At 29.4% G+C, this 24,932-nt stretch overlaps 5 protein-coding genes across 14 annotated transcripts in view; 3 read left to right on the top strand and 2 right to left on the bottom strand.

Annotated features, from left to right (window-relative positions):
• The first annotated feature begins 3 nt into the window (after positions 1-3).
• Positions 4-5,495, top strand: LOC127069879 (ubiquitin carboxyl-terminal hydrolase 20). The gene is made up of 4 exons (XM_051007502.1): positions 4-869; positions 951-2,705; positions 2,809-3,080; positions 3,159-5,495. Exons 1-4 carry the CDS (start codon positions 451-453, stop codon positions 3,461-3,463), a joined length of 2,751 nt encoding a protein of 916 aa, XP_050863459.1. The 5' UTR covers positions 4-450; the 3' UTR covers positions 3,464-5,495.
• Positions 5,496-5,927: 432 nt separating this feature from the next.
• Positions 5,928-11,236, top strand: LOC127069888 (vesicular inhibitory amino acid transporter). The gene is made up of 4 exons (XM_051007540.1): positions 5,928-6,324; positions 6,672-6,977; positions 7,127-7,259; positions 7,587-11,236. The coding sequence occupies exons 2-4, from the start codon at positions 6,694-6,696 to the stop codon at positions 8,769-8,771; spliced, it is 1,602 nt and encodes a 533-aa protein (XP_050863497.1). The 5' UTR covers positions 5,928-6,324; positions 6,672-6,693; the 3' UTR covers positions 8,772-11,236.
• A 1,100-nt stretch (positions 11,237-12,336) lies between these two features.
• Positions 12,337-14,566, bottom strand: LOC127069889 (methyltransferase-like protein 25B). 3 transcript variants are annotated; one of them, XM_051007544.1, is made up of 8 exons: positions 14,445-14,566; positions 14,128-14,237; positions 13,776-14,043; positions 13,563-13,711; positions 13,183-13,485; positions 12,916-13,069; positions 12,739-12,848; positions 12,337-12,641 (listed from the first exon to the last, which is right to left on the bottom strand). In XM_051007544.1, the coding sequence occupies exons 1-8, from the start codon at positions 14,496-14,498 to the stop codon at positions 12,356-12,358; spliced, it is 1,434 nt and encodes a 477-aa protein (XP_050863501.1). In that variant the 5' UTR covers positions 14,499-14,566; the 3' UTR covers positions 12,337-12,355. The 3 variants fall into 3 exon arrangements, with proteins under 3 accessions (XP_050863501.1, XP_050863499.1, XP_050863498.1); XM_051007542.1 differs by having other exon boundaries at positions 14,373-14,521; XM_051007541.1 differs by having other exon boundaries at positions 14,355-14,507.
• On the top strand, positions 14,121-15,984 carry LOC127069909 (protein kish-A). Of its 2 annotated transcripts, none has more exons than XM_051007580.1 (4): positions 14,121-14,228; positions 14,888-15,011; positions 15,263-15,378; positions 15,644-15,984. In XM_051007580.1, the coding sequence occupies exons 2-4, from the start codon at positions 15,009-15,011 to the stop codon at positions 15,747-15,749; spliced, it is 225 nt and encodes a 74-aa protein (XP_050863537.1). In that variant the 5' UTR covers positions 14,121-14,228; positions 14,888-15,008; the 3' UTR covers positions 15,750-15,984. The 2 variants fall into 2 exon arrangements, with proteins under 2 accessions (XP_050863537.1, XP_050863536.1); XM_051007579.1 differs by lacking the exon at positions 14,121-14,228 and adding an exon at positions 14,509-14,655.
• LOC127069891 (lachesin-like) overlaps positions 15,759-24,932 on the bottom strand; it is an 87,755-nt gene continuing 78,581 nt past the window's right edge. For 4 of the 7 annotated variants that reach the window (XM_051007554.1, XM_051007547.1, XM_051007549.1 and 1 more), the window contains 5 exons: positions 23,332-23,460; positions 20,763-20,898; positions 20,414-20,571; positions 17,318-19,946; positions 15,759-16,588 (listed from right to left, as the gene is read on the bottom strand). In XM_051007554.1, coding sequence (XP_050863511.1) covers positions 19,570-19,946; positions 20,414-20,571; positions 20,763-20,898; positions 23,332-23,460 — 800 coding nt within the window. In that variant the 3' untranslated portion in view covers positions 15,759-16,588; positions 17,318-19,569. The remainder of the gene's footprint in view (positions 16,589-17,317; positions 19,947-20,413; positions 20,572-20,762; positions 20,899-23,331; positions 23,461-24,932) is intronic. The other 3 variants (XM_051007548.1, XM_051007551.1, XM_051007550.1) reach the window with 3 other exon arrangements.

Raw genomic sequence — 24,932 nt, 5'->3', positions numbered from 1 at the left:
TACAATTGATTTAAAAACATGATAAAACTTGTTTTTATATTTAATGATGACAAAACATTTTCTATGGAAAGAAACATGGAAAAACACAATATTGAAACAATTTAAGATGTTAAAAGGACGAGATAATATAGATATTGATTCCGCCATGTTTTCCCGATATGAAATATCGACCAATAGGAAGTGTCTACGTTACCGCCATCAATGTATCTTCTATAGCTTTCTTATTTATTGAGAATTTGGACCTCATGCCTTTAATGACAATCGTTTTTATGGTGAATCCTCGATCATACTCGAGTGAGACGTGTTTGGAGCAGGTTAGAAAACGAGCGGAACGTCAACATGAGCAGAACGTAGCCTAAATTTTCTACAGATGTTAGAAGATAAGTTATATGTGTCATTCAGTGCCCTTTGATCGATTCAAGTTGGAAAGGGAAAGTCTATAAATTCAAAATGCCAGTCGTAGCAAGGAATTGTCCTCATATCGCTAACCATGGCGATCTTTCTTATATCGAAAGTGTAGTCTCTCAAAAAGACAGATACAATAAGTGCAATGATTGTAATTGTAATGGACCGAATCTTTGGTTATGTCTTTTCCCCGACTGTCGTTGGGTTGCATGCGCGGAAACACATTTAAATCATAGTACCGTTCATAATCAAATGTTTCCTGCTCATTGTGCTCATATAAATCTTACTACGAATCGTATATGGTGTTATGCTTGTAAAAAAGAAGTTATATCAAGATACATACCATCACCACCATTGTCACCTAATCAAATTGATGTCAAAACTATGGGGAATAAATATTCTGGAGATGCACCTAATAATATTGATAATAAAATGGATGGTTTGGATAGGCTTATGTTAGACAAGTAAGTAAAATTAATAGAAATTAATGCATACGTTATTTTTTTATATCGACATATCGACATTGTGATTTTTATCAATTATAGATTCTATGGAGAATGGTTTGTAAATAAAGTAAATAATGATAGAGGATTATTTAATGAGAAATCTGGTGACTCTCCGGATAGCACGGATTCGGATGAAAGTAAAGATTTTTCTGGTAAACCAAGAGGTTTAGTTGGTCTTCAAAATATAGGTAATACTTGTTACATGAATGCAGCACTTCAAGCGTTATCCAATGTGCCACCATTGACTCAGTTTTTTTTGGACTGTGGTCATTTGGTACATTATATGTCCAAAGATAAGAAGCCTGCATTAAGTTTAAGTTATTTAAATCTTATCCGAGATATGTGGAATAGGAAAACACGTGGATATGTTGTGCCGCATGGCATTTTATCGGGTATTAGAACCGTTCATCCTATGTTTAGAGGATATCATCAGCACGACACACAAGAATTCTTAAGATGTTTTATGGACCAATTGCATGAAGAATTAAAGGAACACATAGAAGATGACAAAGATATATTGCTAAGATTGAAAGGGCTTGGAGAACATTCATCTGATGATGATGAAACTGAAGTAGATGGAAACGGTTCGAGTCAGTCAGATGGTGAATATGAAACATGCGATTCAGGAGTAAGCGAGCAGAGTTCTTTAAGCGATGAAGGAGAACGTGGTACAAAGAGACGTTATTCTCGTGTTTCTCAATCAGAAAAATTAAGAAATAAGTTTACTAATAGAAGTATTAAAAAATCTACCGTTGAGCAATCTTTTCCTCAGCAGCAGCGGTCTGCACCAAACTCACCTGCCAAACATCGTACCAAAAAGCAAATGAAAACAAGAAGTATCATAAGCGATATTTTTGATGGTAAGCTTTTAAGCAGTGTACAGTGTCTAACGTGTGACAGGATTTCTACAAGAGTAGAAACATTTCAAGATTTATCACTACCTATTCCAAGTAGAGATCACATTGACATGTTGCATCAGGGATCTCTTACACCTCAGAAGGCAGGTCCATGTTCTGATGTCGTTTATGTAACTAATCAGAATGGTTGGCTTTCATGGTTTTTGCAATGGATGCGTTCTTGGTTTTGGGGTCCAGTTGTTAGCCTTCATGACTGCCTCTCTGCATTTTTCAGTGCTGATGAGCTAAAAGGAGATAATATGTATAGTTGTGAGAAGTGCAACAAACTTCGTAATGGAATTAAATTTTCTAAAGTTCTAGAGCTCCCAGAAATACTTTGTGTTCATTTAAAAAGATTTCGTCATGAACTAATGTTTAGTTCTAAAATAGCAAATTACGTCTCTTTTCCATTAGAAGGATTAGATATGAGACCATACTTGCATAAGGAATGCGTGTCCAAAGTTACCACGTATGACTTGATATCTGTTATTTGTCATCATGGTACAGCTGGCGGTGGTCATTATACATGTTATGCATTGAATTCTATTGTTAATAAATGGTTTGAATTTGATGATCAATGTGTTACGGAGGTTTCACCAGAAACTGTTAAACATTGCGAAGCTTATGTGCTATTTTATAAAAAGTGGTCTCCAGAGATGATGCAACTACGTGATAGAACAATGGAATTGATGGAAATTTCATCTCGCGAACCATCTGAGCTAAATTTCTTTGTATCACGACAATGGATAAATCGTTTTAATACATTTTCTGAACCAGGGCCTATAGATAATTCTGATTTCCTTTGCCCTCATGGCGGTGAAAATCCAATGACAGCTCAAATAAGTGATAAACTTTGCATGCCAATACCACAAGCTGTTTGGGAATATCTTTATAACACGTAAGTGTTCCAACAGAGTTAAAAAATATTAACATAAATTGTTTTGTATGTTGTTTATAAATTTCTACGCAGTCCCCTTAACTAAAATACTTGATCCTTTTAGATTTGGAGGTGGACCAGCATGTACACAACTTTATGAATGTCCAAGTTGCGAAGAAAAGTATGAATCTTTGCAGAAAAGAAGACAATATGAGATGGAAATATTTCAGCGATTAAATCATAATACAGAAAATCCTGGTGCTATTTATGGTTTGGCAATGGCCTGGTTGCGACAGTGGCAAGGTTTTGTTAGAGGTAAGGAGACACAACCACCTGGACCAATCGATAATAATTCAATCGTCGTAAATAAAAATGGACTAAACATACTTAAAGTTGGTAAGTTCTGTGATGTTATGCTTAAAATATAAATATAATCCAATTTATTTTCATTATTATGAAACGTATGTTTTGTAGGATCAGATTGCGGGCAAATACCAGAAGAGCTATGGCACTTTTTCTTAAACACATATGGTGGAGGCCCGGAATTAATGTTGCATTCATGCCAACGAACAATAGCTCCACAAACTAATACTTCGTTACATTCCACTTCAAGTCCTAATCTCACAGACCAGAGTCTTAAATCTGGTCGCGCAGAAATGAAGTCTAATAAAGTATGTGTAGCCAGAAGTTCAGAAACACTTTCACAACAAGATAGTGCTATTGAAAGTATAACGTCTGATAGTGATTCTCACCAAACGCAAAGAGATGTTAATGAGTAAATAAGCTATCGTATTTGATAAACATCTCACAGTACACTTAACTACAAATAATTTCCATTGAGCATTCAAAGTACAGCAGATAAATGTGTAATAAAATGGTTAAATTTTGCCTTTGTCTTAGATGTTACTGTGTTATAAATACATTATTAGACACTTTAAGCAAGAGTATTTAATATAAATAAGGATTTAAGTGCACATTATTGCTTGTATAATACAATGATGATGCAAAATGTTATTTAAATGAATTATTGACGATTTATAATCCGTATAGTCTTATTAACGTTTATCTGTACATTTAATTTCTTGCTATTATCTCTATTATATGTATATATATATATATGTATATATACATATACATATATGTATATATTATATATATATATATATATATATTTATTATTATATATATATAAATAATTGATTATAAACTCTTGGGTATTTTATGCTTAATGGGTAATGTTGTTAGTACAAGGTTTGGTTTCTAAAATACTGTATTATTTTTTTAAGCGTATTTTTTAAGTGGTTTTTTTTTTTTTTTTTCCCCAAATTGGTGGCTATAATCAGTCTCTTAAGGATCTTGTATTTCAAATATTTATACATTTACTACATTTGTGTGTCATTCCTGCATGTACAAAATAATGTTACAAAATTCTCAAAAATCATGTACATACATACATGTCATGGTATGTTATTATGCATTTTCTTAGAAAAGGTAAAAGACTGACAATTAAATCAGCTATAGTTTCGTTGATGTGTCAAATGATATTGTTATATAAACATTTAGTTAAACGATTTAAGGTCGTAATGTGAAAAAAAAAAAGAGTAAAAAATATTCGTAATAGAAAATTGAAATTTCCAACTTTTAATTTTCATCAAACAATCGATGTACACATTTGCATAATACATATAAAAAAATGTTTTACGTTATAATCGCACAAGTGTTACCAAAAAATAGTGATGCTAATACGTAGTATTAGTTTTTGTACAATATTATAGAAGTTTTATCACTTTATCTTTATGATTACATGGCTCTCTTTCTGGTAGTTAAAATAATGGAAAAAAAAAAAAGAAGAACAAATCACCATTGAAAATCAGTTAAGATAATAAATGTAAGAATATTAACTACCAAAAAGTCACTGTGAAAAGTTTGAGATAAGTAATAAAAACAAATTTTTTTTCTTTTCTTCTTCTTCTTCTTTATTTATTATAAATATAAATATATATAAATATATATATATATATATTTTTAATATATCATCTTTAAAAATTCATAAACAGCTTACAATTTGAAGAAAAATTCATAATTATCTAGTAGAGGAAACTTTCTTATCATTTATAAGTAGAAATCTATGGGGTAGAAAAAAATAGCTTCGTAAAAAATATCATACTATTCGGTATTTTTGTGAATATCGTAATTAAACATTATCTTAATTGTACACACACACACACGATCATATATATATATATATATATATATATATATATATACACATATGATGTGTTCGATGTTATTATAGAACACCCTTAGTGTTGTATGCAATAATATATTACACACTTGCACACATATAAAAAATGTCATTTATTATTGGTGAAGAAAGAAAAAAAAAGAAAAGAAAAAGAAAAAAGAAAAGAAAATATTTTCAATAACAATCGATTGCTTGATGTGCAATAAAAAATTAAAAAAACAAAACATGCCTCAAACAAATTGCATATGTAGATAAAAATTATAAAAAAAGAATAAAAATAATAATAATAATAAAATGAAATAAAAAAAAAAGATCTTGATTCTCGTCATCGGTACTCTTGCTATTATTGTTATAAAAAAAAAAATATTTTTACTATTTCATCATATTTTAAATACACGTACATACACACACACATACACACCACACGCAAGAGACAATTTAAAAAAAAAGTTCGAATCTTATAAATATTAAGCCGTACAAAACTTTGACTTCTGATATATTTCACGTGGTTGATGCATGAATTATTTTTTTAAGAAATGTTGGAATAAATCATTTATCCTAAATAATCGAAGTTTCATCTTCTTGTGATCCGAATTAATTCAATCCATTTCCAAATTTTTATTCTATTTTCTAATTGATTAATCGATTTCAATTTTTACCAACAAATTCTGATAAAATTTCTCGATGAAAAAGATTAAATAAAAAGAAAAAAATTGAATTTTTTTTCAAAAAATTGTCACGGAAAGATTCGAAATTTTAGGATGAGCAAAATTAAATGAAATAAGAAAGTAAAAAGAAGAATATTCTGAATTAATTTATATATTTTTATAACAAAAATTCTGACGAGAAAATTTGAAAAAATTCGGAATTTATCGGATGAACAAAATGAAATAATAAATGTAAATAAATGAAAAAAAAAAAAAAAAAAAAAATGGGTCTGAAAAAAAAACTGCAGAGACGAACCTGAAACGAGATGTAGTATCTTATCATATCATGGACCGCGAGTGGATGATCGATCGAGCCCTGCGCGTTCGAGGGATGCTGGCCATATTCCCCGATCTTCCAATCCCAGTAGCGAACAACCCTCCCTTGGTCAATGCGACGATTAAGGGGTTCGTGATTAGGAATTCGACGATCACCCATAGATAGCCATGCTCTGGTTGTGTTCCTTGTAGTTTAGTTAAATCATTTTCAAATCCATTTTCTTCTTATTCCATTCATGGATCTTTATTCTCAAATTAAGAATCAATTTTTAGATTAGTTCCCTTGTCAATCGTTTTTCCTTGTACAACGAGAAGAGGACCGATCGTGTCTTCTTCAAAAAGAAGAAGAAGAAGAAGAAGGTTCGACCTTCTCGTTTAATTTCATCGGAGAAAGAAGAAATAATTCGATTTCGTAAGTAATCATATATAATTTTAAACATTTTTATCCGGAAAAAAGATTATTCGATTTATTTATGATACAATAAAAGGATTTAAAACTCGTGAGAAAAATTAGCGATTCGCGTTTGTAATTTTTGCTTAAATTATTAATCTATTAGATCAACATTAACACGTGAATTTTTTCATGATAATTCTATAAAATAATTTTTAAATTAAATATAAAAGTATATATATATATATATATATATATATATATATATACATATATATGTTTGATTCTTTTTTTATATTTCTTATCTAGTATATTATTATACTATATGATACTCTAATCGATAACTCATCGAATTCGAATCGTCCTAGATTCGAAAAAAAATCTTTCAAGATGACTAGTTTCCGAGGATTTTATATACCGTCCTTCGGAGCGACAGTTAACGTTGCTTGGGAGACATTAAAAGCGAAATGGCCAGAAAATAGTCCATGTATGGAATTAATCCGTGGTACCGGCATGGCTGGTCAAGGTGATTCTCAAGCTCGTACCGGCGATTTCAAATCTTTTGGAGAAGGCGAAGATAATACCGAGATGACGACAATGAATGGTGAACAAGCATATAGAGAACAGAATAACGTTGCTATTGCTGAGGATTCTTTTAGTTATCAGAGAAATGGGTAAGTTTTTATCCTCCTATTTTTAAATCCTAATCAAAGGAATTAATTGCGTCTTACTTATCTGATTCTATTTTTTATTATGAACTATTATGAGTTACTAGTTCATATAATCATATATATATATATTTTTTTCTTTTTTTTTTCCACAGAGATAAAGCTAGAACAGGAAGTTTGAGCAGTGGAGAGTTTAGCGAATATGACGAAGGTGGTGGTGAATTTGGTAGCTCTGGTGTAAAGATTAATGAATGGCAAGCAGCATGGAATGTTACCAATGCCATTCAGGTAATCAGAGTTCGATTGATTACAAAAAAAAAGAATAAATAAAAAAATAAAACAAGATCAGCAAATTGAAATAAGACAGATGCAATACTTTTTGTTTCAAGCTTCATTAATTTAAACAAACAAACAAAAAGAGATCTGAGAGATATAATCTGTGAGATAAAATATTTCTTTTTTTGTTCGATTAATTAAAAAAGAAAGATGAAAGGAAAAAAGATCACCGAATTTGAATGACAACTTTTTTCTTTTTAAGTTCCATCAATAAAAAAAAAAAGAAAAAAAAAGAGGAAAAAAATTGAAGTAAAAAGAAAATAATATTTTTTTTTTCAGGGAATGTTCATCGTATCCTTACCATTCGCAGTCCTACGAGGAGGCTATTGGGCAATCGCAGCAATGGTCGGTATTGCACATATCTGTTGTTACACTGGTAAGATTCTCGTCGAGTGTCTGTATGAGTTCGACACAGTAACAGGGCAACGTGTGAGAGTACGAGATTCTTACGTAGCCATTGCCAAAGAATGTTTCGGTCCAAGATGGGGTGCAAGGGCAGTAAACATTGCACAAATAATAGAATTGTTGATGACCTGCATCTTATACGTTGTTGTATGTGGTGATTTAATGATCGGCTCTTTTCCCGAAGGTGCTATCGATACAAGAAGTTGGATGATGCTGATAGGCATATTTTTACTTCCTCTTGGCTTTCTCAAATCTTTGCAACATGTATCAATGCTCAGCTTTTGGTGTACAATGTCTCATCTTTTCATAAATTTCATTATCGTTGGTTACTGTATCTTGGAGATAGGTGATTGGGGATGGTCTAAAGTTAAATGGACTATCGATATGAAAAACTTTCCAATCTCACTTGGTGTAATTGTATTCAGTTATACCTCTCAAATCTTTCTGCCAACATTAGAAGGGAATCTGATAGATCGTTCCAAGTTCAATTGGATGTTAAATTGGAGTCATATAGCTGCTGCAGCCTTTAAATCTCTCTTTGGATGGATTTGCTTTCTGACTTTTCAGAACGATACGCAACAGGTGATCACGAACAATCTTCATTCACCTGGCTTCAAAGGTTTAGTCAATTTTTGTCTGGTAGTTAAAGCTGTATTGTCTTATCCTCTGCCATATTATGCTGCTTGTGAACTCCTCGAAAGAGCATTTTTCAGAGGTCGACCTAAAACAATTTTTCCTACAATCTGGACAGTCGATAGAGAACTTAAAGTTTGGGGTTTAGCATGGAGAGTTGGTGTAATTGTCTTCACCATTCTTATGGCTATATTCATACCGCATTTCAGTATTCTCATGGGTTTCATTGGCTCCTTCACCGGCACCATGTTGTCCTTCATATGGCCTTGCTACTTTCATCTTAAACTTAAGAGAAATTCTATGGAATGGAGCGCTGTGGCATATGATTGTTTTGTCATCTTTTTAGGTATACTCTTTGGGGTAATTGGGGTATATGACTCTGGCACTGCTTTGATTGATGCCTTTGAAATTGGCTTACCCTTTTAAATGATTCATATAATAATCTTATTGCTTTCATTTTTTCATTCATCTCATTCTGAGCTTGAGAAATGTTGAATCGCAAATTTTCATTGATCCTAATGGGACAACAAAATGTATAGTATCTTCTGGAAATAGAAAGATAGACAAATTTTTAAGGATAAACAAAAATTCGTCATAACGTGCAATAAGCGATCAAATTTCTCAATCATCTGATTTCATCTTAACTCTTTCAACGATCTTCAAAATGATTATAGTTAGATTCATTGAAATCTAACAAATCAAGTGTCTTCCATTTAAGATCGCTTAGAGTTCTGTCATAATTAGAGATATTTTGATGATATATTGTATATTTAAATTCAACCAGAACTGACATATCTAACAATATGCAAAATAAAAAAAAGAATAAAAAAAAAAACATTTTACAGTTTCAGAAATCTGAACTGTCCATTGACCATTGAATAAAAAAAAAAAAAAAAGGAAAGGAAAAGAAAAGAAAAGAAAAAAGAAAAGAAAAGAAAAATAAAAAAAAATAAAAAAAAGAGATCTATAAATGAGCGAAGGAAATGTTATAAATCAAGAGTCTTCCAAAATAAACATTTCTTTTTCGAATGATGATAAGAAGCTTTTTAGAAAATTCATTTAGATTACATATCGTCAGCATCGATGTCTTCCATATTACATATAAAAACTGTTGAAAAACGAGTTTTCGGATTTTATAATCCTGATCGCGTACCTTATAATTTTTAAGTACGCTTTAAACAAGATGCACGTCACGATGACGTTCGATGGTCACAATTATAGTACGTATACTCTCTTGCAAAAGATATAAAAAAATATATATATATAAAAGGAAAAAGAAAGAAAAAGAAAAAAAGAAACTTAAAAAGAGTTATCCCTCATGTTTGTGCCATAGATATAAAAGATAGTTCGCCTAAATGTAGATGCATTGAAAGTGCCATCGAAGGTTCAATAATAAAATAAAATAAACGTGCATTCGTCGAGTGCAAATTAATAATGCACTTGGTTATGTATGTATGTATGTATGTATGTACAAGAAAATTGTACAAACGATTAGTCGAATAATCGAACGTCTTCCAAAGTTTGTAAAGTCCGTTTAGAAAATATATCTTAGTTTTAAGTATATGCATTACGTGATTGAATCGATAATTAAAACGCTTAGAGAATGTTCTCTCGTTGAATAAATTTCAATAAGGTTTATTTAGAAGCATATTGAAAACGTGACTTAAGTATATAATTACAAAGTTTACGAGTACCTACCTTTCTTTTTTCTTTTTTTTTTTTTACAACTGTTTATCGATTTGAGAACATTTAAAGCGTTGTAATAATTTTTAATTTTTCGATAGTCCAATAGAATTTAATTTTTCTATTAGTATTTTTCGAGGATTTGTTTACATGATACACACACACACACACACAAAATTTAATCGTGACATTTTTTCATCGAAACGATTAATGCGTTCGTTGAGATTTTCAAAGAAATTTATAATACTCGGTTAAATTTATAATCTTATATGACTTTTGTTATCAGACATTTTTTTTTAAGGTTAATTTTTATACATTTAATCAAATTATGAAACTTTTTATTGAAAATAATGATCAAAGTGTTTTAAAAAACTATAACAATTACTATTGTACTATCGAAATGTTAAATATTATGGAGGATTGTTAATTAATAATCACAGAATGAAACTCGTCTTCCAATGATGTCTTCCAACATGATAATAATAATTATGTATCGCGATTTATTGATCGAGACGAATCTTTGTTAATAATATTAAACGTTATATATTGAGAGTTGTAGTCGTTAAGCATTAAAGGTTAAGGTCAAGAATTATTAAATTTAATATATATATATATACATACACGTACACATGAACACACACATACAACAAATATAATTCGTGACAAAATTAATCATAAAAATTAATGTTAATTCACTTTCGGAGATCCTTTTATTTATTTTTAAACGCAAAAAAATAGTCAATTTATTTGATATTATTTCGAACATAACCAAAATTTTATCAAGATAATAACTATGTTTACAATGAAAATATTTTAACGATCTATCTCTGTGAATATAACGATTAATTAAAAATTCGCTATAGAAGATATATTATTGTATAATACGAAATACGTAAAAAAGAGTAAAAATATCAGAAAAAATTTATACTCTCGCAAAATCATTTAAAATCTAAACTTATTTCTCCTGTTGTATTTTGCACAATTGAACGTACCAAAAAGCCTTTCTCATTTTTGGATCTGTGATTGATAATACGAGGCTTTATATTCCAAGACAATAATCGATTCTCTATTTGCTCTTAACAAAAGCATATGTTACAATAAAGCCAAATCGTACATAATATGTATGTACAATATTTAGTAACTATATGTCAAGAATATCTTTGTTTTCATTAAAAAAAAAAAAAAAAAAAGAAAGAAAAGAAAAGAAATGAGACGAGTAAAAAAAAAATGTTCAATCATACAAATTATATATAAAAACTAACTTGTGAAATTTCAGATCAAAGTTATCATCCTGAAATAGTGCTACATTGTTACTATACATTTGCATAATAATGATATTAATAATAATAATAATGATAATAATAATGATGATAATAATAATAACAATAAATGTATAAAATGAGCGAACTTCATTAAAAACTGACAACCATACTTTCGTTTAGATTTAAAACGCTTTGTTGGAAGTGCCGTCTACAATGGCGTTAAAAATCAACTTGTCAATGTTTTTCGTGTAGTTTGAATGTATGTATAGATAATTCACAAAATGATATAATCAGGTGCTTCCCTTATTAAAAAAAAGATGGAGACTAACAGTAACTTATAAATATAAGAAATGAAAATACATTATCAAAATTTTAAAAAATCGTCTTTCACTTGTACCTGTTTCAATTTAATTATTTTATCAGACTTTTCTTTGTAATGCGATCTCATTTTTATATAGAAAATAACTTTCTCTCTTTGGTAAAAAACTATAGATAAAAACACAAATGAAACTTCTATCACATGTCATGCTCTGAATACTGCATGTTGGTATATATACATGGTATGTTCATTTCAATTGCCATAGTATTGATCATCTAACGTAACTGTAATAATATAATTATTTTTTAATTTTGTGCTATGTTATTCTTACAAAAAATAATTTTTATATGCTATCTTCTGTGGTTGATAGTACATGCATCATCAGAAGATGATAAGCCAAACAAATTGTACTACAAAAAATATGGTAAAATTTTGAGTCGTATAGGATAATTTTAATCAATACATATTTGGATCAATGTTTTTTTGTTACTTTTATTATAGAAGTTCCACGTGTAAAAATAAAAGTATTTCGTGGCCCAACAGAAGAAAAAAATGGTGAAACATTTGCTAAATGGGGATTTTGGATAAAACAACCACGTAATTCATCCGTACATACTGCTTAATGTAAGAAGATTAAAGTTTTTATTAGGAAATTTTTTTATTTATAATTATTTAAGTACATTAAAGAAATTATCTTGATGTGGGAACTTAAAATATTACATGGCAATAACAAATATCGATGTTATTTATATTTCCTCACGATTTTTTACAGAAATTAAAACTAAGTTTCGTGGTGACAATTTTGCATTAAATACCGGTCTTATTATAGGATTTAAATTTCTTTCTGAAAGATATAAAAATCTATCCAAAAGTACTAATGTTTCTACCAATGGTGCCAGTAAAATCCTAAGAGAAGAAAATATAACAATTTGTAACCAGTAACTTAAATAATGTTCTACTTCTGTTCCTTCGAGATCAGTATCCTTTGGTTGTAATTCAGATTGAAGATGACGTGTTGCAAGAAAACAATATCTGAAAGAGCAAAATATATATATATAAAATTTATCACTTAGATTGTATAATATATTTTTATAGCTATGTATAGAATTTTATATATTTTCTTCTTAACTGTTTAAAAGTCATATCTCTTGTTACTTTAACATTTTTTAATTGACTATGGGAAGGCAACAAATTTCTTTCTGTAAGTATATTTTCCAAAACTGCTCTGTAAGCATGTACCTTAAAAATAAGTTTGTATTAATTTGAGTATATATTTCGGGATTTTATATATAATATTATACTGTACTATTAAATCCGCATAGTTGTTGTTTTTCAATTTATCGCAATGTTTTTCAATAGCATGGCAAGCTACTTCCAAAGCATTATACGAAAGCTTGTGATTTTTAAATGACAGATATGAGCTTAGTGGATATCCTTTTTGTTTGTTTTCATTATTAGACCTAATAAAGAAACCAAAATATGTAAAGACATTCTTCTCCCCTATAATAATGTAAATAAATTAGGATGTCTATGTATGTATGTATATATATATATATATATAGAAGATACAAACTCTAATGTCATTTTCATATAGCAACATCCTACAATACACATGAATCTTGCTTCTTTAGTCAACGAATATAAATTTAAGAGAATTGATGCTAAGTCTCCACATGGATGTAGTCCAATAATTCCATACTTCAGACATTCTGTATTAACATTATAAATATTTGTGAATATTTTGTGTAAATGCTGTGTAACTTTCACTTTTGCATGATTAGAAGTTTCTAACTTCACTGATATATGTTCCAATTTAAGTGGAGAGAAATTAGGCTCGTGTTTACGCATAGACATCAACAATTCTTCATCATATAATCTATAAACCTCATATATATTATAATACATTTCAAAAAAAGAAAGAACAAGAATTAAAGAAAATCGATAGAAGTTTACCTAGCTTTTTTTGATAATAATTCATCCTGTTCAATACATGCTACATGTAATCCATATTGGTAAGTCAATATTCTAGCTAAATGGCCTAGTCCTGCTCCAACATCTACTATAGATTTGCACTCTGACTTTTGAGCATAATATACGCACATCTATGTTTCATATATATTGTATGTAAATTTTGTTAATATTTATGATTCTATTTAAAATAATCACCTGTGCCATTTGTTCTATTTCATGCCTCTTTTTCTTTTTCACATGTTTTCTAAATAATTTTATAAATTGCGAGGAAGCAGAATCTAAGTCTTCCAATTGTTGCTTGTTATCCAACAAGTATAAAGAAGTTACATCTTTACATTTTGTCTTTATTATCATTGATTTTTCACATTGTAAAAAATTGCTTAAATTCTCATCATTCCTATTCAATTGTAGATTATCTATAACTTTACGTAATGCCAATAACGACAGGGGTAATATTCTTGTGCTATAAAAGATATGTTATTGATTATAGGCTTGTACTTATAGCTGTATACAAATATCTTTTTATGTGAATTGCAACAAATTATACCAAGAACATTCTCGTGACAACCATAATCCAAATTCGTCTGGAGGTATATCTTGTAAAGCAAGTTTCCAACTTTTTGGTAACTTGTCCCATAATTTCTCTCGGTAAAAGTCCTATAAAGATAATTATTAATCTAAAACTAATATCATTAGATTTTTTTATATCAAATATTTTTTTAATAAACTGAATAATCCAATTATAATTACTCTTTATACGTAAGAAAACTTAACCTCATTTTGTAAACATACCACTACATAAAAGTCTAACATCCAACCATATATATCTAATACACAAAATATTTGATCTATTCTTAGACGTACACTTTGACAAACATTACAAGTACATTCTGTAATTGAATCTTTAGTTGTAGTCATGATTGATCATCACAAAAGTATCTAAGCTAAAATTCAAACATAGATGTGTGTACGTGCATGCATGTGTGTGATGTGTATGCATATATGCGTTGTAACATGAAAAAAGTGTCTTATACTTTGATTAGAAAGGCTACATTTCACAAATATAAGTAATCTGGTTAGTGATATTAAAAAAAATAATTATTTCTCAAAGTAAAGAAGATGGTTTTTTTTATATTAAAGAAATTCTTAAGATACGAATCTGATAAGGAAATATTTTTTTATGAAAACAATTTTACGAGAAATTTTAAGATTTTTGAATTTTTTGAAAAGCATTATCAATAACACAATGCGTACACGAGGTTATTTTTTTTTTACCTTAACGTAACATTATTTTGATGTTTGTTTAGGGTGGTTTTGTTGATAAGCCTGCAAAGTTGACACGATATTTTGCATTTAAATCGGAGAACGTCACTCCTTTTGCTATCTTCAACATTCGGATGTTAATGAGTCGTCTATTTTTCCATCATAATGGTAAATTACTATGCGATATTAATTTATTAATTTTAAAGTGTAAAAAGTAAGATATATTGAAGTTTCCATTATAATGTCACATAACCTTTTTCACATAAAATTTTGTACAAACTTTATTTTTATTTCATAGTAATCCTATACAAATTATTGTTACTTATCTTTACTATATTCACTTTTTTATCATTTAATATATTTATAATTCTATTTCAGTATACAAAAAAACATTTATTAATTTTTGCCGTATTTGGCAGTCTGCGATATTTAATTTTCAGAGTCTGGTTTGCGTCATACTTCTGTTAATATGTACCTGTACTTACATCAGATCTATTGCTCCAAGTTTTTTAGATAATCGTTTAGGAAAAGTTGGGTAAATATGAATGATCAGATAATAGCATGAAATATAAAAAATTTTATTGATCTTCAACTGCATTTATATATGTTAACTTATACCATGTTGTATCTTGAATCACTTATACGTAATATTCTTATACAAATTCTAATATTATTAAATATAATAATTATATATAAATGCATTGATAATTGTAATAATCATTGATCTATTATGTATTAATCAATAATTATAATGATACATGTTTTTTAATGATCTTTATTAATATATATTCTATTATCAGGTTCCTTGGTTTGTTTTGGAAATCTGCACGAATTGGTGAACGGAAAAGTCCTTACGTGGCATTAAGTTGTCTTTTTATGGCATTTAGTATCTTATTTTGGACTTAGAATAGCAACTTTTTCAAGAAATTTTTATAGATTTGTACAAAGATATTTTGGAATGAAATATGGAAATGTTTATAACATTTAATAAGGTGTGAATGACACAGTAGAAACAAGGAATGTATGACAGACGCGCATGTTTAATATTTCTTTGATGATAAAAACAATACAAAAAAACAAAAAAAGAAAAATATATTTCTTTGAGGCCAACTGTAATATATAAAGCAATAATCATTTCTAATTGCATTGTATTGTTTATTTATCAACATATTATTCCTTCCAAAGCTATATAATTACATGATCTCGGGAGCGTTTCCTTTTTTTTTTTCTTTTCATTTTATTTTCACAATATATTTTCTATAAACAACAACATTTTTTTTAATACAATTAATATAGGATTATTATACTGAGTATCGCTTTGTAATACATACCGGATTTATTAAATAGGTACATTTATCATATCTTTAACGTCGCAAATATCCTAAAATTTTCTCAGTGATGCTAAAGCACACAATGCGACCTAAAACTTGTACTCTGCAGTAATCGACGTTCACTGTCATACATAATATCGAATGCAATATTTTTCTTAGTTGTATGTATGTCTGTACTTATTTCTTTTTATACATTCGTTTTTCAACGTTACAATCGTTGACTTATGTCGTTTTATCTACAGAGTAAGATATGGTTTTTAGTTATGCGGAAAAGTTAGTAAAATTATATGTAATACATGTGATTGATACAATAGAAATCATTATTTAATTTTGCTATAGAAAATATAGTTACCCCAGTAATATTGTAAATATTTATCAATTAAGAACTAGTATTCATGGTATAGCAACGAACAGCTTAAAAAATGAACAGAAAAGAAAAAAAAGAAATGAAACAGAATATACCTCATACTTTGTCAAAGAAAGTGTAATCTAGTAATTTATATGAATTTATCGTGTTCACCTCATCCACCATAATATATCTGTTTTCATTGATTATATCTACGTAAAAATAGAGGATAATACTACGATATGTATAAAATGATAAAGCGATATACTTTGAAAACTGATATGTATTATCACTACGTTTAAAATTTCGTTTACATTGAAACATTGTTTAATCATTTTGGTGCTTTTTCTTCTATGAGGTAGAAAAACGACCATATGAATATTTTTCTATATATAAAGATTAGAATAAATATGATTATTATGATTAGGCATTTTCTTTTTTTGCTATTATGCATCAAATACGAAAAAGAAAATTTTTCACATAAAACTTTTTCTTTTTCTTTTGGAATATGTGAAGTTAATTAAACTATTATAATAATATTATATACACACAATTGTGTTGTCTTACATACAATTATTGTCACTTTGTGAATAAAAATTTTAAGCAGAAGCACGATATAAGAGCGACACAGTAATTACAACTTTGATAAAAAAAATTCTAACCATCGATAAATTTTTAGAAGGAAAAAAAGAAAAAGAAAAAAAACAAAAACAATTAATATTCAAGAAAAAAAAAGAATGATGGGCAAGGTGAACAGCGTATTTTTAAAAATTACTTCGAATTTAAAATGAGAATACCTGATACGATCAAATTATACATCTCCGATGTAAAATATTTTTTTTCTATGCACTCTTTTTCTCTCTTAATATTATACACTATTTATTTAATAAATATACTTATATAAACGTAAACTAATTACAAAAGGCGATAAAAAGTTTATCTAACATTAAAAACGACGCGATAATTATTGGTCAATTTAAATAGTTATTACCATACGAGGTAAATTACTTCATTACCGACGGTCGAGAAAAAAATGATAAAGAAATTATAGAAATAACAAGCAACGCCCTCTATACAATTTACGTCGCCATGTACATGTATGATTATGAATCTTCCATATATGCATATATATATATATAATATACAAAAACACGCATATATACGTATGTATGTACTTATATGTATATACACACATATATTATTACCGAGCAAGCTCTCGATACGTCGATAAATAAAGACACATTTTATTATTTCTTATACGTATAAGTTAGTACGCTAATTATTTGTCTGCGTTCGAATAAAATCGAATAGTTTGATTCGGTAGTGCCTATTCGCTCGTTATACGAAGGATTATATTATTTAATTAGCAAATACGATTAAAATAAATATAAAGGATATTCGTTTTAATCGCAGCGCCATTGCCGTTACCGGACTGAAGTTTGTCCTTTGTTATGTATATAGTATCCTTCTCTCTCTCTCTTTCTCTCTCTCTCTCTGTCTCTCTCTCTCTAGTTTAATCGTTATGAAGTAAGTACTTTTAGTCGCAGGTTAACCGGCAATAATGAAAGTTGACGTCGAAATGTGTACCTTTATGAAGACATATTTATACGTATCGTTATACAACGATATGCAGGAAAAGGGAAAAGCGTATAGAAACAAAGCTTTCTCTATTACCATCTAACGTACGAGTGCACATATCTAATATATTACACGCGTAAGTGTCCATTTTTCATTTCTTATTTCTTGCTTCTTTTCTTCTGTTCTTTCGCCTTTTTTCATGTCCGTTTTTATTATTATTTTTTTTTTATAATGTAACATCGGCTTATGGTTTTTTTTTTGTTATGGGTTTATACATCGTTAGGTGGAATTCTATAACTCGGCATCCTTTGAAATTCTCGCTTATTTTCCTTTTATTTTCTTTACTTTTTTCTTTTTTATCGATCGAGTAGTTTCAAATCTGAGGTTATAAAAAATTTCATTTGGCGATCGAAATAAAAGAAAACGTTAGATATATAAATGTTTTCAAATATTTTTAATTGCTTGTATCGACAAAAACGTCATTCGATGTTTCTTTTCTTTACTTTTTATTACGGCATTCGCGTCGTAAAATCTTTTTAACCTCTGAATTCCTTTTCTTTTTCCTTTTTTTTGTGGTTATGTTAGCAAATACTCGAACGAACGAACGAACGAACGAACGAACGGAACGGCACTAACGATGCGTTCAAAACATGACCCTTTTTACGTTCGTGTATGTATGTATAAGGCTTTCGACATACTAATCCGTTATATATATATAAAAGTACCCCGTAATTTTCTATCGAAAAAAGTAAATGAAGGCGATCGATCGATCGATTTCGACAATGAAGGCTTCCTTCAAAAATACCCGAGATTAAAACACGTTTGATGAGTTTTAACGAAAAAGCAGGACGCCTCGTCCATTTACTCGTATTTTTCTTCTTTTTGTTATTGTTGTTATTATTATTATTATTATTATTATTAGTATTATTATTATTATTATTATTATTAGTATTATTATTATTAGTGTTATTATTATTATTATTATTAACTTTTCTTTTTTCTCTCGTTTTTTTCTTTTTCTTCCTTTTTTTTTTGGTTTCTTTTCTTTCCTTCTTTTCTTTTTCTTTTTATCCGAGAGGAGACGGGGACAAAAGGTTCATAAAAAATACATTCGTAAGCGTTCAATATCTGATAGAACTTGTTTGAAATTCGCAAAGAATTACGCCCTAACGGCTCAACGACGTCTCTTTACTCTTTCCATTATTACACATACCTTATCATCTTTTTATTAACACCCTATGGGGGTCCAGACACAGCCTCGCAAAGGATGAGAGAGAAAAAAGGGATGGTGGTGGTGGTGGGGGGTGGGAGTGTAAGGTTTAGTGTAGGGAGGGGAATATGATTGAGGGTGATAATGGTGGTGGCTGTTGCGGTGGTTGTTGCGGTGTGTGTTGTGTTGTGTTGCGTTGTGGTGATCGGTTGTATGGATATATTTATGGATAGTAATCAAGAAACGTAGATATAACCCATTTTATCGTATGGTCGATAAAAACGTTAAGCAGATCGTATATATTTGTTTGTTGAAGATAAAATTGCCGATGTTAGCGACGTTTTCTACCTTCGGTTCTTCCTTCGATTCGTTTTTTTCCTCATCGTTGTAACCACCATTATTCCCTTTTACGACGATCGACGAACCACCAGCACGTGGATCAACGGTAGTCGATGTCGTTGAGTATTTGTTACCGAAGATCAATCGGGACGTGCTCTTCTGCATCGCCGGAGTGCTCAGATGGGGGAAAACTCGATTGACCGTAGAGACCCCAAGAACGGTTTTTGATTTACCACCTTTGTTCTGTTTCTTCCAGGTTGCCGAGGTCGCACGTGTTGGTAACGTAGCACGTTCTATCTCTAAACAGGAGAAATATATATATATATATGTTTTATATTTTTTTAAATTTATAGCTTTAGGTTTTTCTCTTGTTTGATATTTTTGTACTTTGTTTATTTTTTTTTTTTTATCTAGAATCTTTCTCATATTTTATCTACAGAATTTTTTCCTTCGGATTTTCTGACCATCCATCCCTTTAAATATCAAGACGAAATGATCGGTATAATAATGAACAAGTAGAAATAATTATACGCTGCAATAAAAAAAGATTCGATGTAAAAAAATCTGACGAAGATTTACGCGTTATTAGAAATTTGACAATTCTCTCCTACGTATATTTACTTATACGTGATATAAATCAAGATCTAGGTAAGATACAGTGTATAATGAGAAATTGAAAGAAAAAGAAAAAACTTTTAAAGAGAAAATAAACAAAAAAAAAAAAAAAGAGGAAAAGAAAGCTAACATATTCTCTTTCATGACTTACCATATACCCTGATAGTGGCTGCGGCTTTTCCCATACTAGAGGATGCCGAACACGTGTATTCTCCTAAATCCGTCTTCTGAAGACGCTTTATCTTGAGCTCGATCGTAGTCTTCCATTCTTCCTCCGGTTGGCTACGTTCGTCGATCTCGTATCTTCCGCTACATCGACACATCGTTTTCGCTTAGTACCAAGGTGATGAAGGAATTGAACGATTGATGGAAATCGAATCGATTATATTCCAGAGAGAGAGAGAGAGAGAGAGAGAGAGAGAAGGAGGAGAAAGGAAGAGAGAGCTTTGGAAGCTCAAAGAAGCTTTATGGATATGATTTACGTCATTTCCGACACGTACCCGCTCATGATCACTTGTTCCTTCCGGGTCCACAGGTTGATCGTCTTTGGATAAGCTTCGATCGAACAGATCAATGAGACATCCGTGTCCAACGGTGAACCCAATAATTGATTACGTACTTTTGCGCTTGGGGCGACTGAAATAAAAGGATTTAAGGTATTAATTCATTAGAAATATTTTCAAATGGCTATTTGATTTCAATCGAATCGTTAAGTATTGATTTTCTTTCTTTCTCCCTCTATTTCTCTCTCTTTCTATTAAAAATTTTATGGAATATATATATATATATATTTTTTTAACCGCGAAGAGGTTTCGTCGAAAAATTTTCAGAGATTCGAAGATTATTTTTTATATGGCGTTCATTTTATTACGACGATTTTTAAGATTAAAAAAAAAAAATAATGATAAGTGGCTTAGGCGATTTCACGTAGAAAATTTATTTCGCGTAAGACGCTTTTGTCTAAAATGCATATGAGAATGTTTTTTCTTTTCTTTTTTAAATTTTCAAGGAGCTTGCAAGATTATTTTCAAAATGGCATCCATCTTATCATGAATTTGAAGATTAACGAAATGGTTGAAACGATTAGGTTGAAATTGCACAGAACGTGAAGATGTTTTTCTTTAAAGTCTCTAAAAAGATTAATAGTTTACTTTAAAAATCGCGGTCCATTTATTATATAACAAAGGTTTTAGTTGAAAATGTATGGAATTGTTTATTCGATTTTATAGAAAAAAGATTTTGTTTAATATTTTAAAAAGATTCAAAGATTATTTTCAAAACGGCTTTGATTTTATTAGAAATATTTGTTCAATTTAAAAGTTAATCGAATGATTTAATAAATATCACTGAGATTTTATATATAACTAGTGTCAAACTTAATGACGTTTCGTTTCAAAGGGATTGAAAGAGTACTTTCAAAATCAGATCCAATTTATTGTATAAAATCTTTTTAATACAATTGATATATTTATACAACTTGTATGATTTAATATTATCGTCTATTATACGAGCTATGAATAAATTCTTTTTCGTTTTTTTTTTTTTTTTTTTAATTATTCTACTTGATATAATAAATATCGATTACATCGAATGTCGAAAGTCGAATGGAGACTCAACAAAAAATAAACGATCGATATGACAGATCCGATTTCCTTTGATATTTATTTTTCTCCTTTTTTTTTGTTTTTCTTTCATTTTATTTTATGTTATGTTTTTTTATTTCTACATATCCGCGTTCAGCTACTTTGTTAACGCGACGCGATTCCAATATCGCGTTACAAAAATATTCACACTCGGTACAATTGAAAAATAAAACATGTAATGTCATAGGGCCAAAACGATGAGATACTTTGTGACATCATAGATGCGGATAAAGAAAGAAAGAAAAGAGAGAGAGAAATGAATAGGAAAGGACAATTCGTTAATAATTTCAAACAAATTAAATGACTATTTCTTCAAAATTGCGTCCACTTCGTTTTACACAATTTTATCACACTTGAAAATTAAATTAAAATTAAATCGATTCCATTGAAATTTTACAAAACAGTTGAACGGGTAATGAATGCATTTTGTTTCAAATTTCAAGCAAATCGAATTGTTAATTTCGAAAAATTGGTGTACGTTTCGGTGGAAAACATTTTTAAGTTAAAAAGATAAAAATTAATTAAACGTATATCTATGTCAAACCTCAATGATGCTTTGTATAAAATTTCAAATAAATCGAAAGGTTAATCTCAAAAGTGTCGTTCATTTAATTATACGAAATTTAAAGTTAAAAATTATTAATTGACGGCTTAATTGACTCCGTTAAAATTTTACAAATAATTTACGACATATTTAACGGCGTTTCTTTTTAATAAATTTCAACAAATTGAAAAATTAATATCAAAATGGCGTTTGTCTCATTAGAAATATTGTCAAATAGAAAATTAACGATACGGATCGATTCCATTGAAATATTATATATGTATGTAGGTGGATACGCATAAAACGCGCGACAAACTCTTGACGATATTTTCTTCAAAATTTTAAAACAAATAAGAACAAAAAAGAATATTCTTTTCGAGCTTGTACCAAGTTAGATATGTATAAAAAAAGAAAAAAAAAAAAAAACAAATTTTCAAATTAAAATATGATCAAAACAGGTCAACCTATTATACCCATTGAAACTCATCGAAATCACTATTTATTTTTAATTTCGTTTTACTACTAATACGATTAATTTTGAACATGTCCACCAATTTTAATATACATATGTGAATACATTAATATTTGAGATTAACAAATGCAGGCATAAATATACTCTCTCTTTCTCTTTCTCTCTCTTTCTTACTGTAACTAGCGATAGTACTTAAATGCATAAAAGCGGAACGAGGAAGAAAATTGTATCAAATTATGTCGAGTTAACAACACGAAAGCATAATATGGTCGGTCTGTTTCTTTTCTTTTCTTTCTTTTTCTTTTTCCTTTCTTCTGTTGCTTTATTTTTTTCCACCTTTTCATTTTTCTTGTTTACGAATAAATGGAGAAATAAAATGGGAAAAAATTAGCGAGCACGGTGTTACTTACAGTTCACTCTGAGGTAGACTCTTTTGCTGACTGTCGGTGGTACTTCGTTTCTGGCTATGCAAAGATAAGCTCCCATTTGCCTCCTGTCTACCCTCGTTAATTCCAGCTTCTCGCCGGACTGGCTGTCCACTATAAAATTACCCGTTCGTATGAATATCTCGTTGAAAGTTCACTTATACTAAAGAGAGAGAGAGAGAGAGAGAGAGAGAGAGAGATCATATGCCCAGAAGATATTCTTATATATACATAAGTATAACAAGTATTTATATAACATCATTCATGGAAATAATTTATCAGTTTTCTCGTATAACAAATAATTAACATCCAGCTTACATTTTTATAATACAAGCGATAAGTTTTATTAGATTCTAAATATTTAACATAGTAATTATTTTTTTGTTTAATTTTCAAAGTGAAATCTACAATGAGAAAATATTATATTTTTTAATTTTCGTAATTTTTCGTTTTTCTTTTTCTTTTTTTCTTTTATTTTTTTTCTCTTTTTTTTTTTTCTCAAATTAGCTTCAACCAAAGGACGAAAGTTTTTACAAAATTCTAACGTTCCATTTGTTCGAAAAATATCGTGAAACATTAATAAGAACTTGACGAAATCATTAAATATTTCTTAATCGATTTTTCTATTGTTTCCAATAAACGAGATATTCGATCGATCCTTAATTTATAATCAATTTGTATATAAATGTATACCTACACACCTACATTCACCTATATAATAAATATTTGTCTTTTCCCATATGTACGTATGTATATATATATATATATATATATATATATATATATATACATACACATACACAAATATATATATATACACACATATAATTAATCCACCTGTATGAAAGTACAATACTCTCGGTGAATAATATTCCTGGTGAATAACGCGACTGCCAGGACAATCGAACATTATATGGCAAATATGACAACAGACTAGCTAGCTATCTATCATACGTAGCTAACAAATCTAATTTACGTCGATGCGTTTGAAACTATCGCGTTTACGAAGGACATTTCGAAATTGGCAAAATAGTGACGAATAATTTTTAAAGAATATCGGAATGAATCGTATATACACGCATATATATTATATACTTATACATACACGTATTTAAATACCTACAAAGCTAATATAATTTTTTCAATTTTGGATAAAAATATGTAACGTTATTATGCCGCTAGAGATTCGAATAAACGACGAACGAATTTGACTATCTCTCTTTCTCCTCGTTTTACCAACTCTCTCTCTCTCTCTCTCTCTCTCTTTTTCTCTCCTTCTCTCTTTCTCCTCCCAACCTCCCAATTTTACCGACCGCCCACTCTATAAAGCTGTAGAACACGAAGATGTAATTCGACGGAACGCGGTAGCGGATGAAGCGAGCTCTCCTAATAAAGATGAAAAGGTGCGTTTTTACGAGGCACATACTTTTTTATAGAGGAGAATTCGTTGAGGGAAAAATCTAAAGAGTAGGTTAAAGCGAGCTGCCGAAGTTGTTCGAACTGATCGAACAAGTACTTGTTGTACTTCTTCGATCAGTTATAACCGATAACGTTTTTAAAATAAAATAAGATTTCAAAAGGTTTTA

This window comes from Vespula vulgaris, chromosome 17 (genome assembly GCF_905475345.1).
Source record: "Vespula vulgaris chromosome 17, iyVesVulg1.1, whole genome shotgun sequence".
NCBI lineage: Eukaryota > Metazoa > Arthropoda > Insecta > Hymenoptera > Vespidae > Vespula > Vespula vulgaris.
Note: the sequence above shows the minus strand (reverse complement) of the source record. Positions and strands in the feature narration are given on the sequence as shown.

Coding starts and splice junctions, on each gene's coding strand:
- LOC127069879 (XM_051007502.1), top strand. CDS start 451: ATGCCAGTCGTAGCAAGGAATTGTCCTCATATCGCTAACCATGGCGAT. Junction 870..950: donor GATAGGCTTATGTTAGACAA/GTAAGTAAAATT, acceptor TATCAATTATAG/ATTCTATGGAGAATGGTTTG. Junction 3,081..3,158: donor ACTAAACATACTTAAAGTTG/GTAAGTTCTGTG, acceptor TATGTTTTGTAG/GATCAGATTGCGGGCAAATA.
- LOC127069888 (XM_051007540.1), top strand. CDS start 6,694: ATGACTAGTTTCCGAGGATTTTATATACCGTCCTTCGGAGCGACAGTT. Junction 6,978..7,126: donor TTTAGTTATCAGAGAAATGG/GTAAGTTTTTAT, acceptor TTTTTTCCACAG/AGATAAAGCTAGAACAGGAA. Junction 7,260..7,586: donor ATGTTACCAATGCCATTCAG/GTAATCAGAGTT, acceptor TTTTTTTTTCAG/GGAATGTTCATCGTATCCTT.
- LOC127069889 (XM_051007541.1), bottom strand. CDS start 14,498: ATGACTACAACTAAAGATTCAATTACAGAATGTACTTGTAATGTTTGT. Junction 14,238..14,354: donor TGGTATGTTTACAAAATGAG/GTTAAGTTTTCT, acceptor TTATCTTTATAG/GACTTTTACCGAGAGAAATT. Junction 13,712..13,775: donor AAATAGAACAAATGGCACAG/GTGATTATTTTA, acceptor TATGAAACATAG/ATGTGCGTATATTATGCTCA.
- LOC127069909 (XM_051007580.1), top strand. Junction 15,379..15,643: donor AATCGTTTAGGAAAAGTTGG/GTAAATATGAAT, acceptor TTCTATTATCAG/GTTCCTTGGTTTGTTTTGGA.